This window comes from Pieris rapae, chromosome 9 (genome assembly GCF_905147795.1).
Source record: "Pieris rapae chromosome 9, ilPieRapa1.1, whole genome shotgun sequence".
Lineage (NCBI taxonomy): Eukaryota > Metazoa > Arthropoda > Insecta > Lepidoptera > Pieridae > Pieris > Pieris rapae.
The window spans coordinates 4,282,814-4,305,761 of NC_059517.1; the positions used below are offsets into that span (position 1 = coordinate 4,282,814).

At 31.5% G+C, this 22,948-nt stretch overlaps 1 protein-coding gene across 2 annotated transcripts in view; it reads left to right on the plus strand.

Moving 5' to 3' along the window:
• LOC110998746 (pyrokinin-1 receptor-like) overlaps nt 1-21,653 on the plus strand; it is a 35,263-nt gene extending 13,610 nt beyond the window's left edge. The window contains exons 2-6 of one of the 2 annotated variants that reach the window (XM_022267517.2): nt 3,201-4,003; nt 10,575-10,681; nt 11,424-11,531; nt 18,307-18,486; nt 20,778-21,653. In XM_022267517.2, coding sequence (XP_022123209.1) covers nt 3,226-4,003; nt 10,575-10,681; nt 11,424-11,531; nt 18,307-18,486; nt 20,778-20,978 — 1,374 coding nt within the window. In that variant the 5' untranslated portion in view covers nt 3,201-3,225 and the 3' untranslated portion in view covers nt 20,979-21,653. Of the gene's footprint in view, nt 1-3,200; nt 4,004-10,574; nt 10,682-11,423; nt 11,532-18,306; nt 18,492-20,777 lie in introns of both variants that reach the window. The other variant, XM_022267518.2, reaches the window with a different exon arrangement.
• The last annotated feature ends 1,295 nt before the right edge of the window (nt 21,654-22,948 follow it).

Consider the following 22,948-nt stretch of genomic DNA (forward strand, 5'->3'; position numbering starts at 1 on the left):
TACCCCCGCGGAGAAGTATCCATAGTGAAGATCTCGAATGTAACGCGTTTAATTATCACAATGCTTATTGAATTGATACGTAATGTTTAAATAAAAAATAAACAAACCAATGCCCATATTGTTCATGCGATTATGAATAGGTTTGAAGTGTAAAATTAATATTGAGAGACAAATGTCTGCTTGCTTTAATAATTGATTGTGTTTAATTAAGGTCTTTGAGTGACGATTATAGTGTATTTATTTTTAAATCATGCAAACAAAGGCCAGTTTTGTTTTATAATGATGCATTACGGTAAATAATGCTTTTTTTTGACAACACTCACACATCACAATGATTTATTTACTTCTTGGGTACACATGTACATCTTTAATCCATACGTGAAGACATTCGACGTAATACCTCAGTATAATCAAACGTACGACGACTTTGTCTTTCGTTCTGCATGCTTACTCTTGAAACGATTTTATATGTTAATTATTAAAAGAGATAAATATTCAATATATACATTGTGAGCGAGTTGATCACTCACGTTTCTTTAATTTTAGCTTGAGAGCCCTTTATTATTAACATAGACTGTAAAACGAAATACAAAAAAATACGTGTTTAGTCCGATTGTTATTGGTCTTTTGGTCTAATGGTGTTTTTCTTTTGACGAATCACAATAAAGCAATTTATTCTCTTTAAGACAGTAAGATTCCCTATTTCTTAAAAGGCTTCAATATTTGTTACTAAAGAAGTAGTAGATTACTACCTACGACTACTAACGGATAGTTGAAAAGTAAAACCGATAAAGGATAAGTGCTCGATAGAATTCATCGTACTATAACTTTGTTTTCCCAATACAAGCAAACAGATTCAGAATTCGAAATGACAAAATTGACGTGTATGTGAAAAGTTGCAGCTGTCCATTTAAATTAAATTTATATCTAGCGAGACAGCACATTCATTGAATAAAAGTGATTTTAATGTCCAATTTTTCCGGTGAAAATGATGAATTTTGTATCCAATATTGAACAGATAATTAAAATCCCGGGTAATAGGATACTCGTGTATAATATTGAAATTTAAATAAAAGGCATATTATTTAACAATTCCTAATTGGGGAAAAGGTCAGAATATCTGTATTCGATAACTTCTGGTATTCGCGTAATCACAGGGACCATTTGCGTCAAGACCTATGTAAACAAATCTATGCAAACAAAGTAGTGAAAGGATATTCCCCCGATGGGTGGTTTTAGAACAGAACTAGTCGTTTAGCAGAAAAGCAGAACCTGCACGGTGGACGTTAAAATCGTTCGTATTTCAGCGGTCAAAACCCTCTCCATTTTTTACCTCACTTCCACTATGGGACCGATAAACCTTCATAGTTTTCCTGAGAGGTGGGGATGATCTCCGGGACATCTCTCACTAAACGAGACCGGTTTTTTCTTCACACCGGTTTTTTCTGAGAAACAGTGGTACTGGTCCGGTCGTGTCTGCCCGTTGGCAACGGTATGGGAAGCCCACTTGGAAAGGGTTGATTGAATGTGCTGGTGAAATAACCTCTGTTGTATCAAATATCTGTCTGCAAAAAGTTTTTTAAAGACTTTAATATTTGTTCATATACGGTGATTAGTAAATCATCTAATATTGCATAACTTTAGAAATATATTGAATATTAATAAAAAAGTCTCTAAAATCTAATTAATTAAAAGTTTACCACAGTAAAAAATATTCAAATTATAAATGACCTCAAATTCAAGTTTTTTGAACTTTGGATTCTCAATGTTAAAATCATATTTAATTATATATACTAAAATACTATAACGCTGATAATAAGCGATATAAACGTATAGTTTATGTTCAGCAGACTGTGACTGAATAGCTTAATTTCATCTTAAAAGTTTATGATTTTAATTCTAAATCAAAAAATTGTATTCTCATGTTCGTCGATTTTCGTCGTTGGTCGAAGATTACTGCACCATGCTGCACCGATATCCCATAGTTTTTACTATTTTCCTCTTTGTGAAACCATCTGGCAATGATTTCTTTGCTAAACTATCTTAAACTGGGCTGGCTTCGTATTGAAAACGGCTTTCACCCATTAAGAACTAAAAGCCAGAGTATGTAGAACTCAGTTCAGTCCGGAGTATTCAGCTAGGAATACATACTTACAAAAACCACCGTAAGTGCCTAACTCAGGGTGAGATTCAGAAACGATATTAAACACGCGTATTTACATAAATATCTATTTAAATTATTTACATACCACCAAATACAACGTAGTAGTATAATCTAAACTATTTTCAACGTCTAAGTTATGCACATGTCCTTGTCTATTTTCATTCCACTTGTTTATAAACATACACGGGTGTTCTTGAACATGTCATATCATTTAATATTTACAATAAAAATAAAAAGCCTTTAATGCTGATTAGTTTACAAGCTAAACGATTCAGTGTACAGTCTTTCTATGTACAATCAATCTAAAGTAATATAATAATAATATTTTATAGTTACGAAGTCTTAATTATACAACAACAAAACTTTTAATACTAGTTCGCCGCATTAATGTTTACGTGTATCAAGTTAAGTTGCTTAAATAATTAAACTTTGGATGAGTAATTATTATTTTGGTTTAGCTGTATTGCCTGATAGTATCTATGCAGAGTAAGGTCTCAAGAATAGTAGAAAAAAAAACATTGTATGTTTATGAAAATATGTACTTGCGTAATTGATAAATTAAAGTAGTTTTGAGAAATTTAATTGGTATACATTAACTTTTACTACACAGTGTCACAATAAAATATATCCAATAACATATTATGTAATTCTTTTTGAACGAAACATTGTGAAAGTAATTTTCCTTGTTTATTTTGAGACAAAAGTAAATTAAACAAGGCGGAAAATTCGGAGTATTTTGCCGTCGTTCTAAGAGACCATTACGGTTTTAAAATATCCAACATTATTAAAGAAAAAGGAAGCCTGTGCCAACTTCAGTATTATACACACCGTAGGTTGTACATACAATTAGTTTGTATAACATCATTAATTGACTTTAATCCCGGACTTGGAAAAATATACTTAATGTTTTCATCTATCTCAGTCGAGACGGATCATTATACTTATTTGAAAGAATTATACATGTGCAGTAGTAGTAGTGGAGTTAATATTTATAATATTACGAATATTTTTAGTAAATAAGCTATTTTTGTTACAGGAAAAGTCATGGGGTAACATCAAAGATGGAATTAGAAGATAGTATTTGGAACGGCACGAACGTGACCTCATATGATGTTGTGGATTCGAACCAGGAATCCTGGAATATAATAGTACCGCTGACTGTCATCTACTCGATCATCTTTGTGGCTGGTATACTAGGAAATATCAGTACTTGCGTGGTCATCGCAAGAAATCGTTCCATGCACACAGCTACAAACTTCTACTTATTTAGCCTCGCCTTATCCGATCTTCTCCTATTAATCTGTGGACTTCCTATAGAGTTATATCGCCTGTGGGATCCCAACACTTATCCTCTTGGTGAGCCACTTTGCTTATCAATGGGCCTTATATCTGAGACCTCTGCCAATGCAACAGTGCTTACAATAACAGCGTTTACGGTGGAACGATACATTGCAATATGTAGGCCGTTTATGTCACATACTATGTCAAAGTCATCGAGGGCTGTACGCTATATTTTCGTTATATGGGTGTTTGCAGTCTGCACAGCTGTTCCACAAGCGATACAGTTTGGAATAGTGACTTTTAACGAGAATGGACGCGATATAAGTGTTTGTACTGTGAAAGGACACGGTGTTCATGAAGTGTTTGTTATATCTAGTTTTGTGTTCTTTGTAGCTCCAATGTCATTGATAACTGTGTTGTACGCTTTGATTGCTGTTAAGTTGAATACCTCGAGTGTTTTACATCCAGTTAAGAAAACATCAGTCGAGAGTCATGAGAGGAATGGTTCTTCGCGTTACAGAAATGGAGCATCTCAGCGAAGAGTTATTAGAATGTTAGGTAAGGGAGATTTTTTGACATTTACTTAATGCGTTTATGCCACAGTGATCTAACGCTTGATTTATTCAATTAAAAGGTTTAAATTGGCAAAAATAAAAAGTCTTAGGCTATAAGGCTGATGTGATAATTATGATGTTAAAATATATACTACATATAATGAAAAAAAGTAAAGAGTCGTTACGTGTCGTTCTTATGAACTACGTACTATGGAGCAAATAAAATATGTTCGCATGTATATTTATTTATTTATTGAGGAAAGAAAACAGATACATCTCTTAATAATAAAAAGTAGAAAAATTCAACATTAATCCACACAAAGTTTTAGTGATAAAAAATAAGATACAAAGCTAAACAAAACCAAACATGACATGACAGCGAAAACCTTATCTGAGTACAACACAAAATTTATAAATCAGGAGAACGACAAACATATGATACGAAACATATATATATATTATGTTTTCATATTTTAATATGTCTGTCTATAATGAAACGTTTTTGGCTATGAACCGCATTATCTTCATAAATCGAAATACTTATTCATGTGAGATAGACTAATTAAGCATATAAAATGAGAAAATACATTCAAATTATGCCAATCGATTTGCCAAAAAACTAAACTGCTCACTGCTCACAGCGCAGACACGGTTATAACATATCTCACACACACACACCCATTCACATTCTCATATACTCATGTATACTTAAGGTCTTACACAATATTTTCTTTAAATAAACTTAACATTGAGACTACCATTCTTATAAAATATTTATTATATTATTATTAAAAATACACTACATACAACAGAAGAGCTGTAATACAACACATCAGGGGTTCGCTAGTGACGTGACTAGCATTAGATAAATTTTGTAACAGCCATATTTTGTTATGAAGAACGCTTATTACTTATATCTAAATAAAAATGAATCCCAAAATATGTTGCAAAGTGTAAAACCCGAAGACAGCTAGTCGGATTCAAGTATTTTATTTATTATTTATGATATCTCTGAGGAAGGTTATTATGAAGTGAAAAATTGGATAAATTGCATGGAAATAGCGAAGCCCAGTTTTCATTTCGAAAAAGCAAACATTACGGGCATAGCAAAATGTGAGTTACATAGCTTAGTGTCTAAGATACTAAAACATTAGTAAAGCTAAGTAAAAAAATCATATTATTATTAAATTGTAATTTATTTCAATTTTGTAACGCAGTTTTTAATAATTCGAGTATGAATGAATTCATTTACATTAGTTAATATTTTTTAGTAACTTTCTCAAAATACTATTAAGATATTGAGGGCGTTGTTAAATAAAATTAACATATGATTACATGCCATACGTTAAGGTAAATACCATTTCTTATCTGTCTCAATGAAATTTGAATAAATTACACCAAACTTCTTTAGCTAATCCAGAGCGATGAACCAGGACAGGTTAATTATATGAGCGTGTTAAGTAGATTTGAAGTAAATGAAGAAATAATGATACTATAATATATGATAGTAACTGTTTGATTCACACGAGTATTGCATACATAAATAACATTTTTAATGATTATATACTCAAATGTATTAATTTTAATGAATAATTCAGAATCATGTGTTTGATGTGAGAACGTGGATATTTTTTGGATAAGACGTACAGCAATAAATGTATAATTTTTACACATGTACTAGAATATACCAATGTCGCTAGAACCTTATAAGTCTGAGCGTCAGACTTCTGTATCTGTTCCGTTATATTTTCTAAGAGGCAAGTAGGTAATTAAACTTGAGACACCAAAGAATTTTAAGGCCTACGACAGCCGGTTTCCTTACTATGTTTTCCTTTACCGTAAGAGCGAGTGTTCAATGGGCACATAGAGAGAAATTCAATTGATGCACAGCCGGGGAACGACCCCAGGCATGAGAACCCAACGTTGAAACCACTAGGCCATCACTGATCTAACCGTGTGGAATTCGCTCCGTATCGGTATTACGTAGAAATAGTTGAGCGAGACTTTGAACTTTAACCAACACATAAGATATTTACTAAAGAATTCTTAGACCATTTTGTGATTGGTTTGTAAACATATTTGAAATTCGGTTGTTTCTTTCTATCAAAGTATTTCCACGAACAAAAACGGAGATAAAGAAACATTACGTGGGTTATTATAGGCTTACAAAAGGTTTGTAATAGCCACAGATGTATTCGTAAGAACATGAGACATGTATCTCTAAAGGTAAGACAAGATAGTCACTTTAATAGACATAATCTAATATTACTAATTAAGGAGCAGTGTTGGCCTAGTGGCTTCAGCGTGCGACTCTCATACCTGAGGTCGTAGGTTCGATCCCCGGCTGTGCACCAATGGAGTTTCTTTCTATGTGCGCAATTAACATTTGCTCGAACGGTGAAGGAAAACATCGTGAGGAAACCGACATGTCTTAGACCCAAAAAGACGACGGCGTGTGTCAGGCACTGGAGGCTGATCACCTACTTGCCTATTAGATTTAAAAATGATCATGAAATAGATTCAGAAATCCGAGGCCAAGACCTAAAGAGGTTGTAGCGCCACTGAATTATTTATTTAATATTAATACGAGATTAAATAAATTATTCTTTCTATGGTTCATTAGACTAGACTAAGTAAACATCATTTATTCGTTTCATAAGTGCTTTATAACAAGGTGATATAATGTTTAACTATAGACACCTCATACCTAATGCATTTCTTTCTTCTGACTACAAATTATTATATCCTCTTGTCAACTTCGCATGCAATAAGTTTCACGAATTATTCATTGTATAAAGCAACTCAAATCCACTTCTTCATTATGGTCGATTAATTTAATTTCGTTGATTATTCTTGAGAGAATGAATACCCGAACTTGAACATTAATTTATTAATAGAACTCGTTGCTGTTTAGTACGCTAATTTGTCATTATAACAAAGCTTCAACGTTTTTATATGGTATAAATTAAAGAAGATACCGAGATTTGATTTTGATGAATATTTGTTGACCGAAAAATATTGTATGAAAGATAAACAGTTCGTATATGGTATTTTCATGCTTATATTAAAATGTGAATTTGCACAATTTTAAGGTTATTTTAATTATGACTTTAATGAGTACAAGTCTCTTATGCTTAAAAGATGCATATTTATTTAGTTTCCAAAACCATGAAATAAGCTACCAGAAATAGAAACTACACCAGCGAGAGCAGTTTAATTATAATAAATATAATATACCTACTATTTTAACCTTTTTAGTTATGATTCCATACAACAAGTTACATGTCGCTAGTAATATTCCTTATACGAGTAATAGAGACACTGCCGATAGCTTTTTAAAGACTTTAAGGTTCGTTTATCACTTCATATAATACATATAAACTCAACCAGGTCTCGTGGAGTTTAATTTATGTTATGACTAAATTTGGTATGAAAGGTTGAACATTTCTGAAATAAAAGAAAAAAATATTTCCGTAAATATTTATATCTTCACGATCACCTCGAACGATAACGTATAAATCCTTCGACGAAAATATCACAAAGAAAGCTTTACATAGCTACAATATACGTAAAAATTATTGGGATACTATCAAAAATTTCAGGGTAAAGTTATTAATAAACATATTGTATTTCAGTGTTAGTTTTGATAAATATATATATATATATATATTTATAATTAATAGATATCCGTTATAAACGTATAAATATATCGAAATCATACCTGTTTACACTTGGCTGCAAAGAGGTGCGGCCATGTGCGCAACGGCAACCGTGATTTTTTAGAATCTTCATATTAATTACCGTGATGTAGACGTTATTTTATTTAAAAATAAAATGAACGTAATCTTTTACCAAAAATCAATTCAAAATAATTTAATTAAAAATATTGGCAGCCAAATTTTGATAGGCAACCTAGTAAATATATATTCTCCTAATTATAAATAAACATAAAAATTTGGTTTTAAACAAAAACTCGATGAACGCACCAATCCTGCAGTGGGATCTCGGACCAATAGAAGTCATTAGTTTATTTTGTTTGAACTGTCCGTAATTTTTTCTGTAAACTGTTTCTGACGTGTCACACCAGTTCAGCTAAGTCAGGTTTATTAGTAAATAAAATCGAACGTTATAAATAACACGGGTTATAATTTCAATATGACAGCTTGGTCATAACAACCTAACGTTAGACTTGGGTAACATGCAATATGAACAGCTGTTGTTAGAGTAAACATCATTAATTGTTCGATTGCTTCCTTTACCAGCGAGGAAAATTTATATTTCGTAATATAACTTGGACGATATGAAACTGCGATAAAAATCATCTGTAACAAAAATGAATCGTCTGATTTAATCTATTAAAGAGGTAAAGTTTCTTTAGGTTTCCCACCGAGTATTTTTTTTAAATAGAAACGGGCAGGAGGCTCACCTGATGTTAAGATACCGCCGCCCATGGACACTCTCAATGCCAGAGGGCTCGCGAGTGCGTCACCGGCCTTTTTAGAATTGAGTTTGTCTGTTCGTGACAAACTGAAAAAATACTGCACGGGAATTATCGCGGCTTAGGTATGCCTTGGTTTGATAAAAAAAATAGTCAAATTTCACCGTTTTAATTAAACTATACATGTGTATCGCATTATGACAGTGAAATTTAGGAAAAACTATATAGAAATTCGGAGAGTGGACTACTCAAATTCAGTCTGGTCTATAAAGATAAACTGTAACCGACAGAAGTGAAGATATATGGCTATGCACTACACAAGCGGGCTATTTGATATGGCTACGATAACAAGCTTGCGGCGTTTAGAAATGTAATAGTTTTAAGTTACATAATAGTATGTAACGACTTCCTCTGTATTTACATCTATGTCTTTAATTTAGTGGCAGGCTCTGGAGCAAGTTTAATATATATAAGCCATATTTATATATGGCTTACTTCCTGCCTACTATTTTAACCTTTTTAATTATGATTCCATACAACAAGTTACATGTCGCTAGTAATATTCCTTATACGAGGAATAGAGACACTGCCGATTGTTTTTTAAAGACTTTAAGGTTCGTTTATCACTTCAAATGTTTCGTGAACGTTAAAGTAGGCTTTTTAAGTATTTTTCTAATTTATAAAGTCTATGAAAATAGAAAATGGCAATGTTTTAAATCGAAAGACTTTCTAGATCAGTGAAGGAGAAATTTTTAAATCGAATTACGTTCTTGGGAAGTTGTAGGAAAACATTAAAATTCTTTAGTGAGTTTCTATCCAGTGAAGCAGAAAGACTCTCTCAACCTCTCCTTATCCATACATTTTATAGATATTTTTTGATAATAGAAAAGTAATGTGTGTTTGTGTTTTTTTACTGTAGTATTGATATGGCGCAAATTTTAATTTTCCGTAGAGTTTATGTTTTAGCTAATCCAGCTCGCTCATCTTAATTTCATGTAAATGACAGACAATATGTGAACTACGCCAAAATGTTAGCTGTAATATCTTTAGTATATATACGAGTATTATTCTTCTTATATCTTTAGCATATATTATAATATTAAATAATAATAATGTTATGTCCGATAAAAGGCTATTATATATTATATTATATATATACGAGTATTAGGAAGATAAATGAAATTTGGACAACTGTCTGTAGAGATCACGATTTATCCGTATTTTTTTTAAGAAAAATAATCAATTATTGAAAGCTTAGCGCCGAGTCGCTGATATTTTAGCGTCAATAAGCTGAATTTGTTAAATGCGGAAGTTTTATTCAATACAAATTCAGCTTCATATAATCTAGCAACAAATGTCGTACCTACTGCCTTTCAAAGGCGTGTCTGTTTGACCAAATCTGTCTCCGTGATCACAATTACTATCATATCCTAGTTCTCTAGCATCAGAGTACAAACCAAACAATTGAAGATCGCGTTTGAATGAAAATTGAATATCGGCACGTGTAAACTATTTGATATCAATTGATTTATAAAAACACAATTTCATAAAAGATGGATACGATGTTTGTCTGGTATAGTTCTGAAATAAATATGTAGATTCAAATTCTTTTACACGTTGAAACATTTCAAAAATAATTATCGTATTCTATTAATTTGAATTTGATATGAGTGAACCTAGCGATAATATTTACGTCAATACGAGCTCATAGTAGTCCCCCAGGACTACTATGAGCTTGTATTGCAAGCCTATTGACAACCTACAACTGAGGTGCATCGCATATTCATACCATGACGTCGAAAAAATCAGCCCCTTTGTGTTTTCAGGTATCCATAGCGATAATCAGATTTCGTTCATTCAATTTGTATGAAAATTCGTACCATGACCTCGAAATTGAACCAAAATTTGATTGTTTCGCCTCGAAACTATGAAAGAAAAAGCGATTGTAAATATTGTATCCACATTTTTGTATCGAAATATCCTAATAAGTTTAGAAAATATGAAAATTCAATATTTTAATTAAAACTAGTTCAAAATGGATATTCCAATTTGTTCGAGTGTAGGCTAGAAAAATCATTTCACATGATTACATCGAATGTATTTTGATGTTTTAAACAATTGTGAAGTTTTATTTCAGTGGCTGTGGCGTTGTCTTTTTTCCTGTGCTGGGCGCCGTTTCACGTTCAACGAATCCTTGCCATTTATGGTAAAAACTTGGAACACCCCAGTGCTACATTTTATATGGTAAGTTAAAGAACTGTTTTTAGTAAGGATTTCTTTCGCCTAATACTATAAATTATACTAACCCGTGGGACAGATACACTGGTTATTGGGTCGGATGGGACTATCTCGAGTATGATTTATGAATGGAACGGAATATTAAATTTGGTATTATGCTATAGACACATTCGAGAAATCTACTTCAATTAAAGTAGCTGTGCGTTCTATACTTCCAAGTGTCGTATATTTTTTGGTCTTCGTGCATTTAACTTAAACAATTTCGATAGTTGTAAAGCGTATAGTAAGTTCAGAAAAGCCTGTTTAAACAGACCTACAGTAGATATACAGGTTTGGTATAGTAAAAAAAAAAACAATTTATTTCTTGCAAAGAAGAAAGTAAATTATATTTATTACACATATATTTTTTAAGAAAAGTAAATTATAAAAATAAACAATAAATAATATATGGTAGTTTGGAATATTTATTTATTTTATTTATAAACACTTCGTTGCATTACATAAAAGAAAAAAAAATATAATTTAATGAAGAGCAACTGGTGGCCTTATCGCTTTCGAGCGATTTCTTCCAGACAACCACTATAGTAATCACAGTTAAATCATTTCAAACTCCGGTACGGGAGAAATATTTTCATGAAGGTAAAAACCCTGTTTCTTTCAGTTTTGTTATTGTGAGGTTTTCACATTGAATTTGGAAATTTGACCGTCCTGACGCCAACGCCCAGAGTTATAACTTTGTATTTTTCAGGTGTACATTGTGCTCACGTACCTGTCAGGAGTCTTCTATTTCCTGTCAACTGCTATTAATCCTATACTCTACAATATTATGTCAAACAAGTTCCGAAATGCTTTCAAGGTAAGACTCGTAAACTTGGGATTATTATATTACATAATGTAAAGGCGAAATAAGTTTAGATTGACACTCTTTAAATTGGACAGAATTTATTCAATTGTTACATTACTAATTACATGTACAGCCTACATATATTATAGAACAACCAAAGCTTACAAAAAAAAGATATAACAATGCCTTATTGTTGGCGATTTCTTGTTGTTTTTTCTTTAATTATTTTCTTATCATTTAGTCTAGATGATCAACTGTAACCTTAACCTTCTTTTGGCTTAATTGACTAAAATTAAAATAAGTATCTTATTTCAATTAAAAGGGTAAATCTTTGTAGATCTTTCTGGAAACCTTCATTAAGTGCAGATCACGTTGCTGAGATTTGTATTAGCTTTACGCTGCGCTGTTATTTCTAGGTTTCTTTTAAATCTAATTTAAGTTACTTCAGTTTCTTAAGCTTAGATTATAAATGAGGAAATGTATAAATTGCTTGAAGCTAAAAAGTTTTTCCACTAGATATTTTGCTATTGTATTGTATTGTATTGTATATATGAAGTTAAAGTTCAAATTCATGATTCTCTTTCGCCAAAACGATTTATTTAAAAAGACACAATCAATTATGTGACAACTTTATTGAATATTAATTAATTAAAAGGCATTTTTATTAATGTTATACTTATGAATTATTTGTAAACAGTTTGTGTTTGGCATAAGAGTTAACCAAAGTTAATTTTGAATGTTAAAACAGCCTCTTGAAAAAACTAGCACAGGATGTGGTGCAGTAATTGTGAATAATATAATTGATGTATTGCGTACAATTCAATCCCCTTAACAAACGATTTTACTAAAATCCTTTTGATGTAACGCGAATTTGATTGACACCTATTAATTGCATGAAAACTTGCACATATGTGTTTGTATAACTTAATATAAATACTTTAATATTTAAGGTTTCATAAATTCCTTTCTTGTTTATTGTCAATATTTTGTCATTTAACGTTACTTATGATGTAAACGTTTTTGACATTCATAAGCATGCCTTAAGTCGCATCTAAACTGAATAAATAAATTTTGATTGATTGATTGATTGAAATATTATAGTTAATATATTTATTTACACGTATTTTTTTGAACTATTCATATTAATGAACTGTATTGATTGATTGATTTATTTATTTATTTAGTACTTCTACAGCTAACATAAATTATATATAATTACAAACAAATACACTGAGAATATAGCCAAAGATGGAATACATGATACATTTAACAATAAAAAGATTAATAAAAGGGAACAAACAAACAAAAATTATTTAATACATTTGACTAATTCTGATTTAATCAAGTAGTAGCATTTCAAAAACACCGTTTACTATGTATATACGTATACCTAGTCTTGCCATAAATACTGAAACAATGAAAAATATATTTTTTTCTATTGCAAATAATATTTATTACTTTTATAGTGTGTTAGTTTAATACATAAATAAAAAACAATTTATAATATAAAAAGCTTATTTGAAGTAGTCTCCATTGGCTGCGATACAGTCCTTTAAACGTTGAGGCCAGTTATCAATAGAAGCACGCACTCTTTACATGGGATAATTCATCACTACCAATCGTACGGATTGTTTTTGGGCCTCCAAATTATCATGCCGTTTAGAGCAAGCCCTACTCTATAAAACTGACCATAAATCATAATCTAGCGGATTAAGATCGGGACTAGACGACGGCCAGTGTTCAGCTCTGATGAAGTCCGAAACGTTCATTTCCAACCAAGACTGCGTAAACCGAGCTTTATGACCCGGTGCCGAGTCTTGCTGGAAGGACCATTCTTTGTTATTGAAAATGGTGTTATTAAGGGGCTTCACTACCTTCTCAAGGATGGTATCTTGATACACTTGTGCCACAGTTTTGTTACCTTTTTCACAAAAGTATGGCTCAGTCAGTCCTTCATAGCTAATACCCCACTAAACCATCACTGAAATCGGATAGTGCCCTCGTTGCACTCTGTCGACTTATTAGGAAGCTTCCTTAGAGCTTTGAGCACAAATACGGTCATTTTGTTTGTTAAAATGTTGCTCGATTTAAAAAAAAAATCTCATCCGTAAACAAAAATTTTCTGTGACCACTCTTTGCGTACCGCTTTAGTATTTTTTTCGATTTTATCACCCTATACTTTATTAAATTATCAGTTAAGAAATGACCAGAACGTCTCTTATAGGCTACAAGTCCTTAGTCATCTTTTAAAATACGCGACATGGTTCTAGGTGCTATCTTCGTCTCCCGAGATAAAATCTTTTGCTTTCGGACAGGATTTCTTCGAAATCTTTCCCTTACTGCTTCGACCACCTTTTTCGTACGAACACTACGTGGAAGGCCAGATCTTTTTCTGACACAAACAGAGGAGGTCTCATTGTACCTATTGAAAGCCCGGTACACAAATATTTTTCTAATACCAAGCGTATGGAGAGTTTTAAAAATTGCATTTGGCTCCATACCTACTTTGTGTAATGCAATCACAGCGATTCGGTTCTCTTCATCACCCCACTCCATTTTAATTTTGCAAAATATTATACAAGGTATTGGCGCCATAATGAGAAAACTCCATGAGCAATCATATAAAAATAACAGATTTCAAATTCAAATGTAATATTTTGTTTATTTTTAATTGTATCAGTATTTATGGCCAGACTAAGTATATTCGATAAACTCTTAATTTAAAACATAATAAATTACTATGTGTCGTGTTTAAGTAACATAACCGGTAGCATTTACGGTAACCTTTCGTAAGTGAATGTTTTAAGTAACTCGAATTTAGTTCGAATATTTTCTGTAGTCATTTTGTATATACTATCTTTATCACATAAAATGACCTAATACAATTCATTAAGTAAAACATGAGATAATTGTGAGCATAAAAAGATTTAAAAAAATATTAAAGGTTTAGTTAAGATAATATACTGACGGCTAATTGAAATCATTCTGGAATCACCTTGAACACTCACAAAAATCTGCTTATGAGGAGTATAATTATGCGCATATATGGAAGTGCGTGTGTAAAGATGTTTTAAGAAATTCCGTTACAGTGCCCATACTTGGACAAGAATTTTCCAATATTAAAATTCCAGGGAGGGAAACGCTTAAACATTGAACTCCTTCGAGTTTGTTATTCAATGGCATTTTTGCATGAATCTTCAAATCAAATCAAAATTCATTTATTCAGTTTAGATGCGTCTTAGGGCATGCTTATGAATGTCAAAAACGTTTACAAAATTCGCGAAAGAGCAAAACTACCAGGAGGCCTTGTCCTGAGAAGAACGGGCAAGAAACTCAGCAAGTGTTACCCTCCCTCTACATAACAATAATTCAAAGGATAATGTCATAAACCACAACGTCATTTAAGTTACATAAGTTAAAAAGATAACAAAATAAATTATAACAATATAATTAGAACTATTGCCAAGCGTTTTTTTTTTCTTTTTACCTTTCAACATTAAGGTTTTTTTAATATGTGTTTTGAATCTGTTGAATCTTCATTCAACATGAGTTGTCCAGTGAAATTCTTCTTTACTAGGTCAGGAATTTTTAGAAGGATGATATTATGACGAGACGACGTTACGGGCCTCGTTAGGGCAAGTTTCTTTAAAAAAATTTAATAATTTTGGATGCTTTTTTGAACGCCGAACTTTTTTCGCACAGTTTTTACAAATGACTTGTATAAAACTGCAAACAATACATCATACTAAATTGTTATTAAACGTATCTGTAAACATATCCTGATAAAAGATTTGAAGATAAAAGATTGTAACAGATGGTTCTATTATCTAGTCAAAAGTATTCGTAATTATAACGATAGTGCAAGGGGCACTGGCGTTGCGATTAAACATAATAATTTTAAATATTCACGTAGTATCAAACTATTAGAACCGTGAAAATTTAACCAACCTAATTAAAATTGTACAGTATGATAAACCAATAAAAACCAGACACATACCACCGTAGTACTTCTACAGTGGCTAGAGGTCGCTCGTAATTTCGCAGTATATTCCACATAAACGCACCTCTCACCTTGAATAGACCATAAAGCCTTCTGAAATATCTCGGCCTAGAAAAATAAAGGGACAGATTGTCTATCAAAATCTAATTCTAAGATTAAACTACCAGCACTATACCTATTTTCTGAGTATTGTGACGTTCTTCTTATGTTTCTCGGGTTTAAAATAGGTATGTATTACCAAAATTTATAGTATTTCTCTTAAATAGTATTTATTGTTAATATTTTGTTTAAAGTTGTTTAGTTAGTTTCTCTGCATTTTTATCATCGTTTCTTAAAGTAGGACAAATGCAAAAAAATATATACTTAGTGGATTTGAGTAGTTCATGTATCCATTTTGAAAGATTGAGAAACGATTTTTTTTTATGCACTCGATAGAAAAAATTACAAACATAGCCATTTTTAACACTTTTAATTAATTTTATGACGAAAATTTATATAGAACATAATTTTAAAATTTACACGATATATTTTATCGCAACACAAGTAATCCATTTCAGAAAAAAAAATTTAAAGTTTTACATAACTAATTGCTATTCCGGGCCTACGTGTTTCCGTGCCCCAGGCTTCAGCTCTCCACTGCACACCGCAGTCCACCACGAGACAATGACACAACAATTCATGCTACAATAGAGCCTTAATTTTTTATAAATGTACTGCCTCCGCGAACTCCGTTTTTTCCAAGTGATTTCAGTTATCTTTATAGTACATACGAACTTAGAACATTTTGCTATGCTACCCCAGAGACTGTTCGGTTTCTCAACCTCAAACTTAAAGTCATAAGTTTATAATTCACAAATAAAAAATAGAGGTTGATCGTGGAGGGGTGAATGTTAATTTGTATCATAAAAAATTCGTAAAATTTTGCCTAAAAAATAAAATTTATGCGCGGACCGCCCTTAATATTTAGGGGGATAAAAAATATATGTTGTCCGATTCTCAGACCTCACCGATATGTACACAAAATTTAAAGAAAATCGGCCGAGCCGGAGGAGTTTAATTACTTTCATCGAGAGACGAGAATTTTATCTATTAGATTATCTAAGTTTCGTAAAATATGTAAGTTTATTAAATTCTTAGATAGGGCAATATCAGCTTTGTAGCTGATCCCCAAGTTCCTTATTTAAATAAATCGATAAAAGCTAAGTAGTCCTCTGGGTTAAGCTTTGACCTTAACTTTTGATTTGAACGAGTAATGGTTTCAGGTATACTTTGCATAAACTTTAAATTAAGCATTCGCTTTTGACAATTAAGAATAAAATACTGCGTACATTACGATTTGTTATTTCTAAAAAGTTCTTCAGTAAGTTTCCATTAACGATAAATGTAATAAATGTAAAAATAAATACTGCGTTAAATTAAATAGTTTCAACAAAAAATTATGATTATTTTTCTACTTGTACACAGCACATCTCACAGATTAATATTTATTATAAATACAAAAAAATGAAACCCATTTTGTATTATAATTAAAAAAAAATATTCGAATAATTATAAATATATTCAGTATTTCATACCTGAAATTTTATAAAGAAATTTGTGAACATAATCGTTATATGGATCCATTTAGGATTTGTTTTTATATTTCGTTAAATTATTCGCGGTGTAGTTAAGTAAACAATTTATTTTAAAGCGTATATCGGAATCCAAACACGCTGTGGTGTAATTTATCGGGACATTCCGCCAACGTACAACCGAGATACGGTATAACAGAGGTTAAAATATAGCTTAAAATGATATGTCAATATTTATTATTGTTAGATGTTTCGATGGAATTGGCGGTTCTGGATACGCTTATTCATAATGGCATGACGATGTCTGAAGTTTGGATTTGATTCTCGTGGATTGAAAATATTTATTAGTAATACATTGAAATATATATAGCTATATCTTATAACTAACAATACTGGCTGTAAACCCAGCCAGTGACATACAAATAGGTCTACTACTCAAGCCAATGCCCAAGATATTAACGCTGCCCTGGCAAGTTTATTCTATGTTATAAATCGTGTATAAAAACAGAGAATAATTAATTAGTATGTAAAGTCGATTTAAGCCATTTGTAAAGTTTATTTATTTATATTTCCTTTCGATATATGCAAGTTGGGCCTGTGAAGTACTGGAATTTATATAACTATCGGATCATTCAGAATTAATTCAATTTGTACAATGAGAAATATCTTTAGTATGTAAGGCCATAAACAAAGATCTTATCTATTAAATTAACTATGTAATAAGTTAAAGAAAAATTGTTATATTTATGTTCTGCTTGAACAAGGAATAACAAAATATATATACCTTAAAATCGATAGTGCCATTTTAGGTAATAATGGAGCATTATCATTACCTAAAATCGCCATTATAACCATTATGACATATGAAAAGTTTGACAATTTTTCTTCAAACAGACAAAATTTCAATTTGACATATTTATTATTTTTATATTATTCAAAACCTAGACTTATCCGCCGCATTTTTGACAGTGCAATTGATCTTAAAGTGATCAAAAGCCTATCACAAATCAACACAGAGCTGCCTTTCTTGTGTATTAATCTTTTTTTTTTTTATTTGGACCACAAAATTAGGACAAACACATGTCAACATCAACTTACATACGAAAATATAAAAAAAAGCGGTGCCGTCCCTAGACATGTGGACACGACCAGACATGTGGACACGACCAGATCATCTCTAATAATATTTATAAAAATTATTTTCCATTCTTCCTAGTTGACCCTGGCGGTATGGTGCAGTCGAAGTGACGTCCCACGCTTAGGCCGAACCTACAGTGCGCTTTTGGCATCGCGGCAGCGAGCTGCAGCCACCCAGAGGTTAAAATCACATCCGAAATTATTACGCCGGCTCTCCACAGCAACGACACATATCTGTGAACCGCCTTCGAGATCACAGGTGAGGTTAGACAAAAACTTTTATTATAAAGGGGAAGGTGATTTATTATCTATCTAATGCATGATAATTGCACCTGTTGTTTTTGATCTATTATTTTCTATGTAACATTAGTTCTTTTCAGCTCAACTTCGGTGTAAGCTTGGCTTTTTTACTACTTGTAATATATGTGCTACTGTAAAAGCTAATTCTTCTAAATTTAAATTCCTCATTGTTTAATCTTAAAACCAACAAAATCTACCTCATCAACTTGACAGTTGCAAAACCTAGCATGTACCTACTGAATTCGAATGGTAAAAGGGCGAAAAAATCGTCGTATTTTCAGAAATACTGACATTTACCAACTCATGTCGGTAAATCCTAAGACTTACACTTAGATCTTAAGATTAACCGTAGTTCGAGCTTTTACAGTAACATATGTATAGCAAATGTTTTCACTATGCGGTCTATAATTTTCATCCCATGGCTATAGTAGTAAGTTGTTTTTATAACCTGGGTTGTAAGATATATTATAATGAACTAATTTGTTTGTTAAAGTTAAATAATTGTTATATTAAAAATCGTTAAACCCTTGGAAAATGTAAGCAAGATTTTCATAATTGAGTATTGTATTCAGTATTTATTGCAATGAGAATCTTTTTGTTACTGTAATAATGCAGTAAGTACCAATTGTTTCTGTGTTTATTACTAAAAATAATCACGGTGTCTTGTATACGTCGTATATTTTAAATATAGTTCTGCTATTTATTATATTTTCATATGCACCAGTAGTAAGGCAATTTGCAGCGGTCAAGTTTCTTATTATTATTTTTTATGTTGTAAATCTTTCTTTCAAATCAAACCAAAAATTAGTCTTACAGGGAAACCACTTGGTTTTACTCTCAGCAGGGCCAAGTTTTGAAGAAAGTACAAAGACGGCACATAAATTTAAAGACTTTCATGTACAAAATACACCTGGCATACGTGCGTGCTTATTATGTTTTTATTTGCAAGATATAGGATAAACTGATTCCATTTGTTTCAAATGATACGATCAACTTTTCACGAGTTTTCTGCGTTATCCCTAACTGCGTAAAGTATGGAATATAAATCAATCCCATGGAATGAGGTTTTCGTTATCGGCAATAAAGTCACATGGTAGGATCTTGGTTGAATTTATGTTTGTCACATACTTTTTTCCGCAATTTGCCCAAAATAAGTACAACATCAGTAGTATAATATACAATAGGGTTCAAAGAATGCTCTCTTTATTCTTTTCAAGATTACAGAGTAAAGGATGAAAATATAAATGTAACTAAAAATTTAGGTTGCATTTAAGAACGTCTATTCTTTCTGTGTTTTATAAAAACAGTAATTATCAAAACAAGCTATAAAAACGGATAAATTTGTATATATAGTGAGTTAAAATCACTCTTGGTCATTTTTCTAAATATTTGACCACTAATGCTCGTGTTAAGAGAGCCAAGAGAATGCCTAAGGAGTATATAGCCACAATTTGTAAGCTTAAAATAGTCTTTAAGAACTTTGTACCCTTGGGATCACACCTTTTACCTGTTACCTGTACATTTTATTCATCATTCGGAAAATTATTTTGAAACGTAACAAGTCACACACAGCGTCATATTTGAAATAAATAAATATATATATATATATGTTATTATATATATATGTTATTTTCCAAATGTAATTCCGTAGTTATCTTACCAAAGCGGTTTAATTAAAAGTTCTCGGTAAACATATACTGGCAATGTACCGTATCGTTATGGCCCTCGCTTACTGCTATTGCTATTTCTAGGTTTTATTGCTAAGATACTCGACAGGCATGTCGATCTAGAAAATATTCTAGTTAATGCAATTTCATTTCAGCGTTAGATTTTACTGTCACTACTACTTATTTGTACTTGCGAAGTGAAAATATTTGTCGAGGTGCTGAATTTAACACCTGGATTTAAAACAACGTTTAAAACCCACTAAATAACTAAAAGAACCGTTTCTAGATTTTTATGACATTCCAATCCAGGAGCGGTACAACCCTATAGAGTCTGTACCTCAGGTGGAATCCGTTTTTTAAAATTAAATTTTATCATTGACAAGTGATCAGCCTTTTATGCCTGATACGATCCATTTTTGTGTTTAAGACATTTGTACTGTGATTTATGCATTTTAAATCCCTTTATTTTTTTGTTTACTGAATAAAAGTTGTCGATCGTCAATAATTCGAACGTCTCATATAAAAAAAGCCTAGAGCTTTCCCCTTCTTATAAGATAAGGCCTAATAAAGCTTTTTATTGCAGCGAAGAAATCTCTCCATCGTGAACGAATCACCAAATGGGACATGGGTGTGGCAACAACCACGCAACGAAGTATCCGATTCATACACGTCACCTCGAAGTATATCCAACTCAAGCCTTCATGAATTCGACCAAGAGCTAAGCGGGGAGGAACTAGCCACTTACATGTATCAAGTTAATTGTAATATTGGGGGATTAACCTGAGACACGTGCGTTTAGACTCCGGGTCTAAACTACCGAATTGGACATGAATTATGGGCTCTTGACCCTTACTAGTATATCTGTGATATGTATATACGAGTGAATGTGAATCTTTGAATTGAAAAGGTATCGAAATGTGTTTTTATGAAAATTTAAATAAAGACTAGGATTTAGAGATAAGTCTAAGCGTGGAGTATATTAGGATTTAGTAGAATTTCTTAAAATTTATTTTGTGTAGGTATGTCCCACAAAAACAATTTATTTAAAGATATTATTGTTTTCAAGATTGAAATTAGTGGCGGACAAGTGGTTACAGCTTGTGAATCTTATCCCTATGGTCATAGGTTCAAACCAATGGACTCAATCAATCAAATCAATCAAAAATCATTTAATCATACAGGTAACATAATGTACACTTATGAACGTCAAAAAAAAGAAATATACATTAAATGCTTCTAATTTTACATTAACTGCCAGTTCTCCAATCAAGGGCGTAGAACGGAAGAGAAGAACTGGCAATAAACTCTCCGTCTATGTGTGCATTTGACCCTCATTGGTACTGTACATGGAAACATCGTGAGGAAACCTTAGCCTTAACCCAAGTCAACGGTATATGTCGGAAATACGGCTGTTAGACTTGCCTATAAGAAAAAACAAATTATGCCCAAACCTTAAAGGTTGTGACGCCACTGTGTTTTTATGAATATGTTTGTTGTATACCTTAAGTCCGAGTTCTCTCTGAATCTAAGCAGAAGTGTATATTCCTTTATTATTTATACAAAAGTATTAAAAATATTAACAAAATCTCAATTGATTAAATATAATCTTTTTGTAATAATATGATTTGGAAGCGATGGATTTTAAGTGAAAAAAAAATTTAAAAACGTATAAAAAAGCGCTTAGTTTGATTTTATGAGAAAATTGTTATGTCAATTTATATGTTAATGAGGAAATTAGTATGGTATAACCAAAATTTATAATGCTTAAATAAATGAGAAAGGCAACCTTGTACTCTATGTACATCGTATATATTATTTTAAAAAATATCAAATTGTTATACCTAATGTGTCTTATCGTTGGAATGTAAATAAAGTAGGTTAGGTAGGTAGGTATTGTATTGTTTGTAATAAGAGTTTTTAAAAGCGTGATTAAATGTATTAAAATCTAGGTACAAAATATATATTGAGTAAGTTAAATGTCGTTAAGAAGTGAACATGTAGAAGGCATCTAGTGAAAGTGAAATTATTGTGAAAAATTAATGGTTGATTTAATTTTGTATATATTCTGTACATTAAAAAAGTTTTATCGTTGAATAAATGTTATTGAAGGAACTGTTCTTTTTAATTGCTTTTTTCTTTTTGTAATATGTTTTTACAACAAAACAAATTATTAGTCGTATTCTTCATTAAAAAGTATTGCTAGGTGTAATGTAGTAGCGAGTTAGTTCCTTATTTTAGAGTTTAATTTTTAAGTTTACTTTTGTCCGTGATGGCATATATCTCCGACACCTTTTACTATTTGTTTTACTATACTTTTACATAATCGTTAGTAGTTAATATTCTGTTGTAATCCGAAACACTTATTGTTTCGTCATAATTTAAATCGAGGATATTGAAGATATAAACACTATTTAATTCCAGACTACTATTATCACCTGGGGGTTACTTTAAATTGAATTAAAATATAATATGGCCAAAGAGGTCAATAAAGAGACAAGAATTAAATCGATGTTGCTCTGTGAGGCTACTGGAATCAGACATGAGTTGACTCTTAGGAACTTAATAGTGAAGTAAATATTTATAATTATATACAAAAACCACAAGATGCAACACAAAAACCACAAAATTACACAGAAAGTGTAAGAAGAACATTGGTAGTAGTAGTTAGTCGATACTCAATATGTTATATGAAAAGCTTTAAATAATTACTTATAGAGAAAGAAATCGGGATCATATTTCATGGCTTTATGGGGT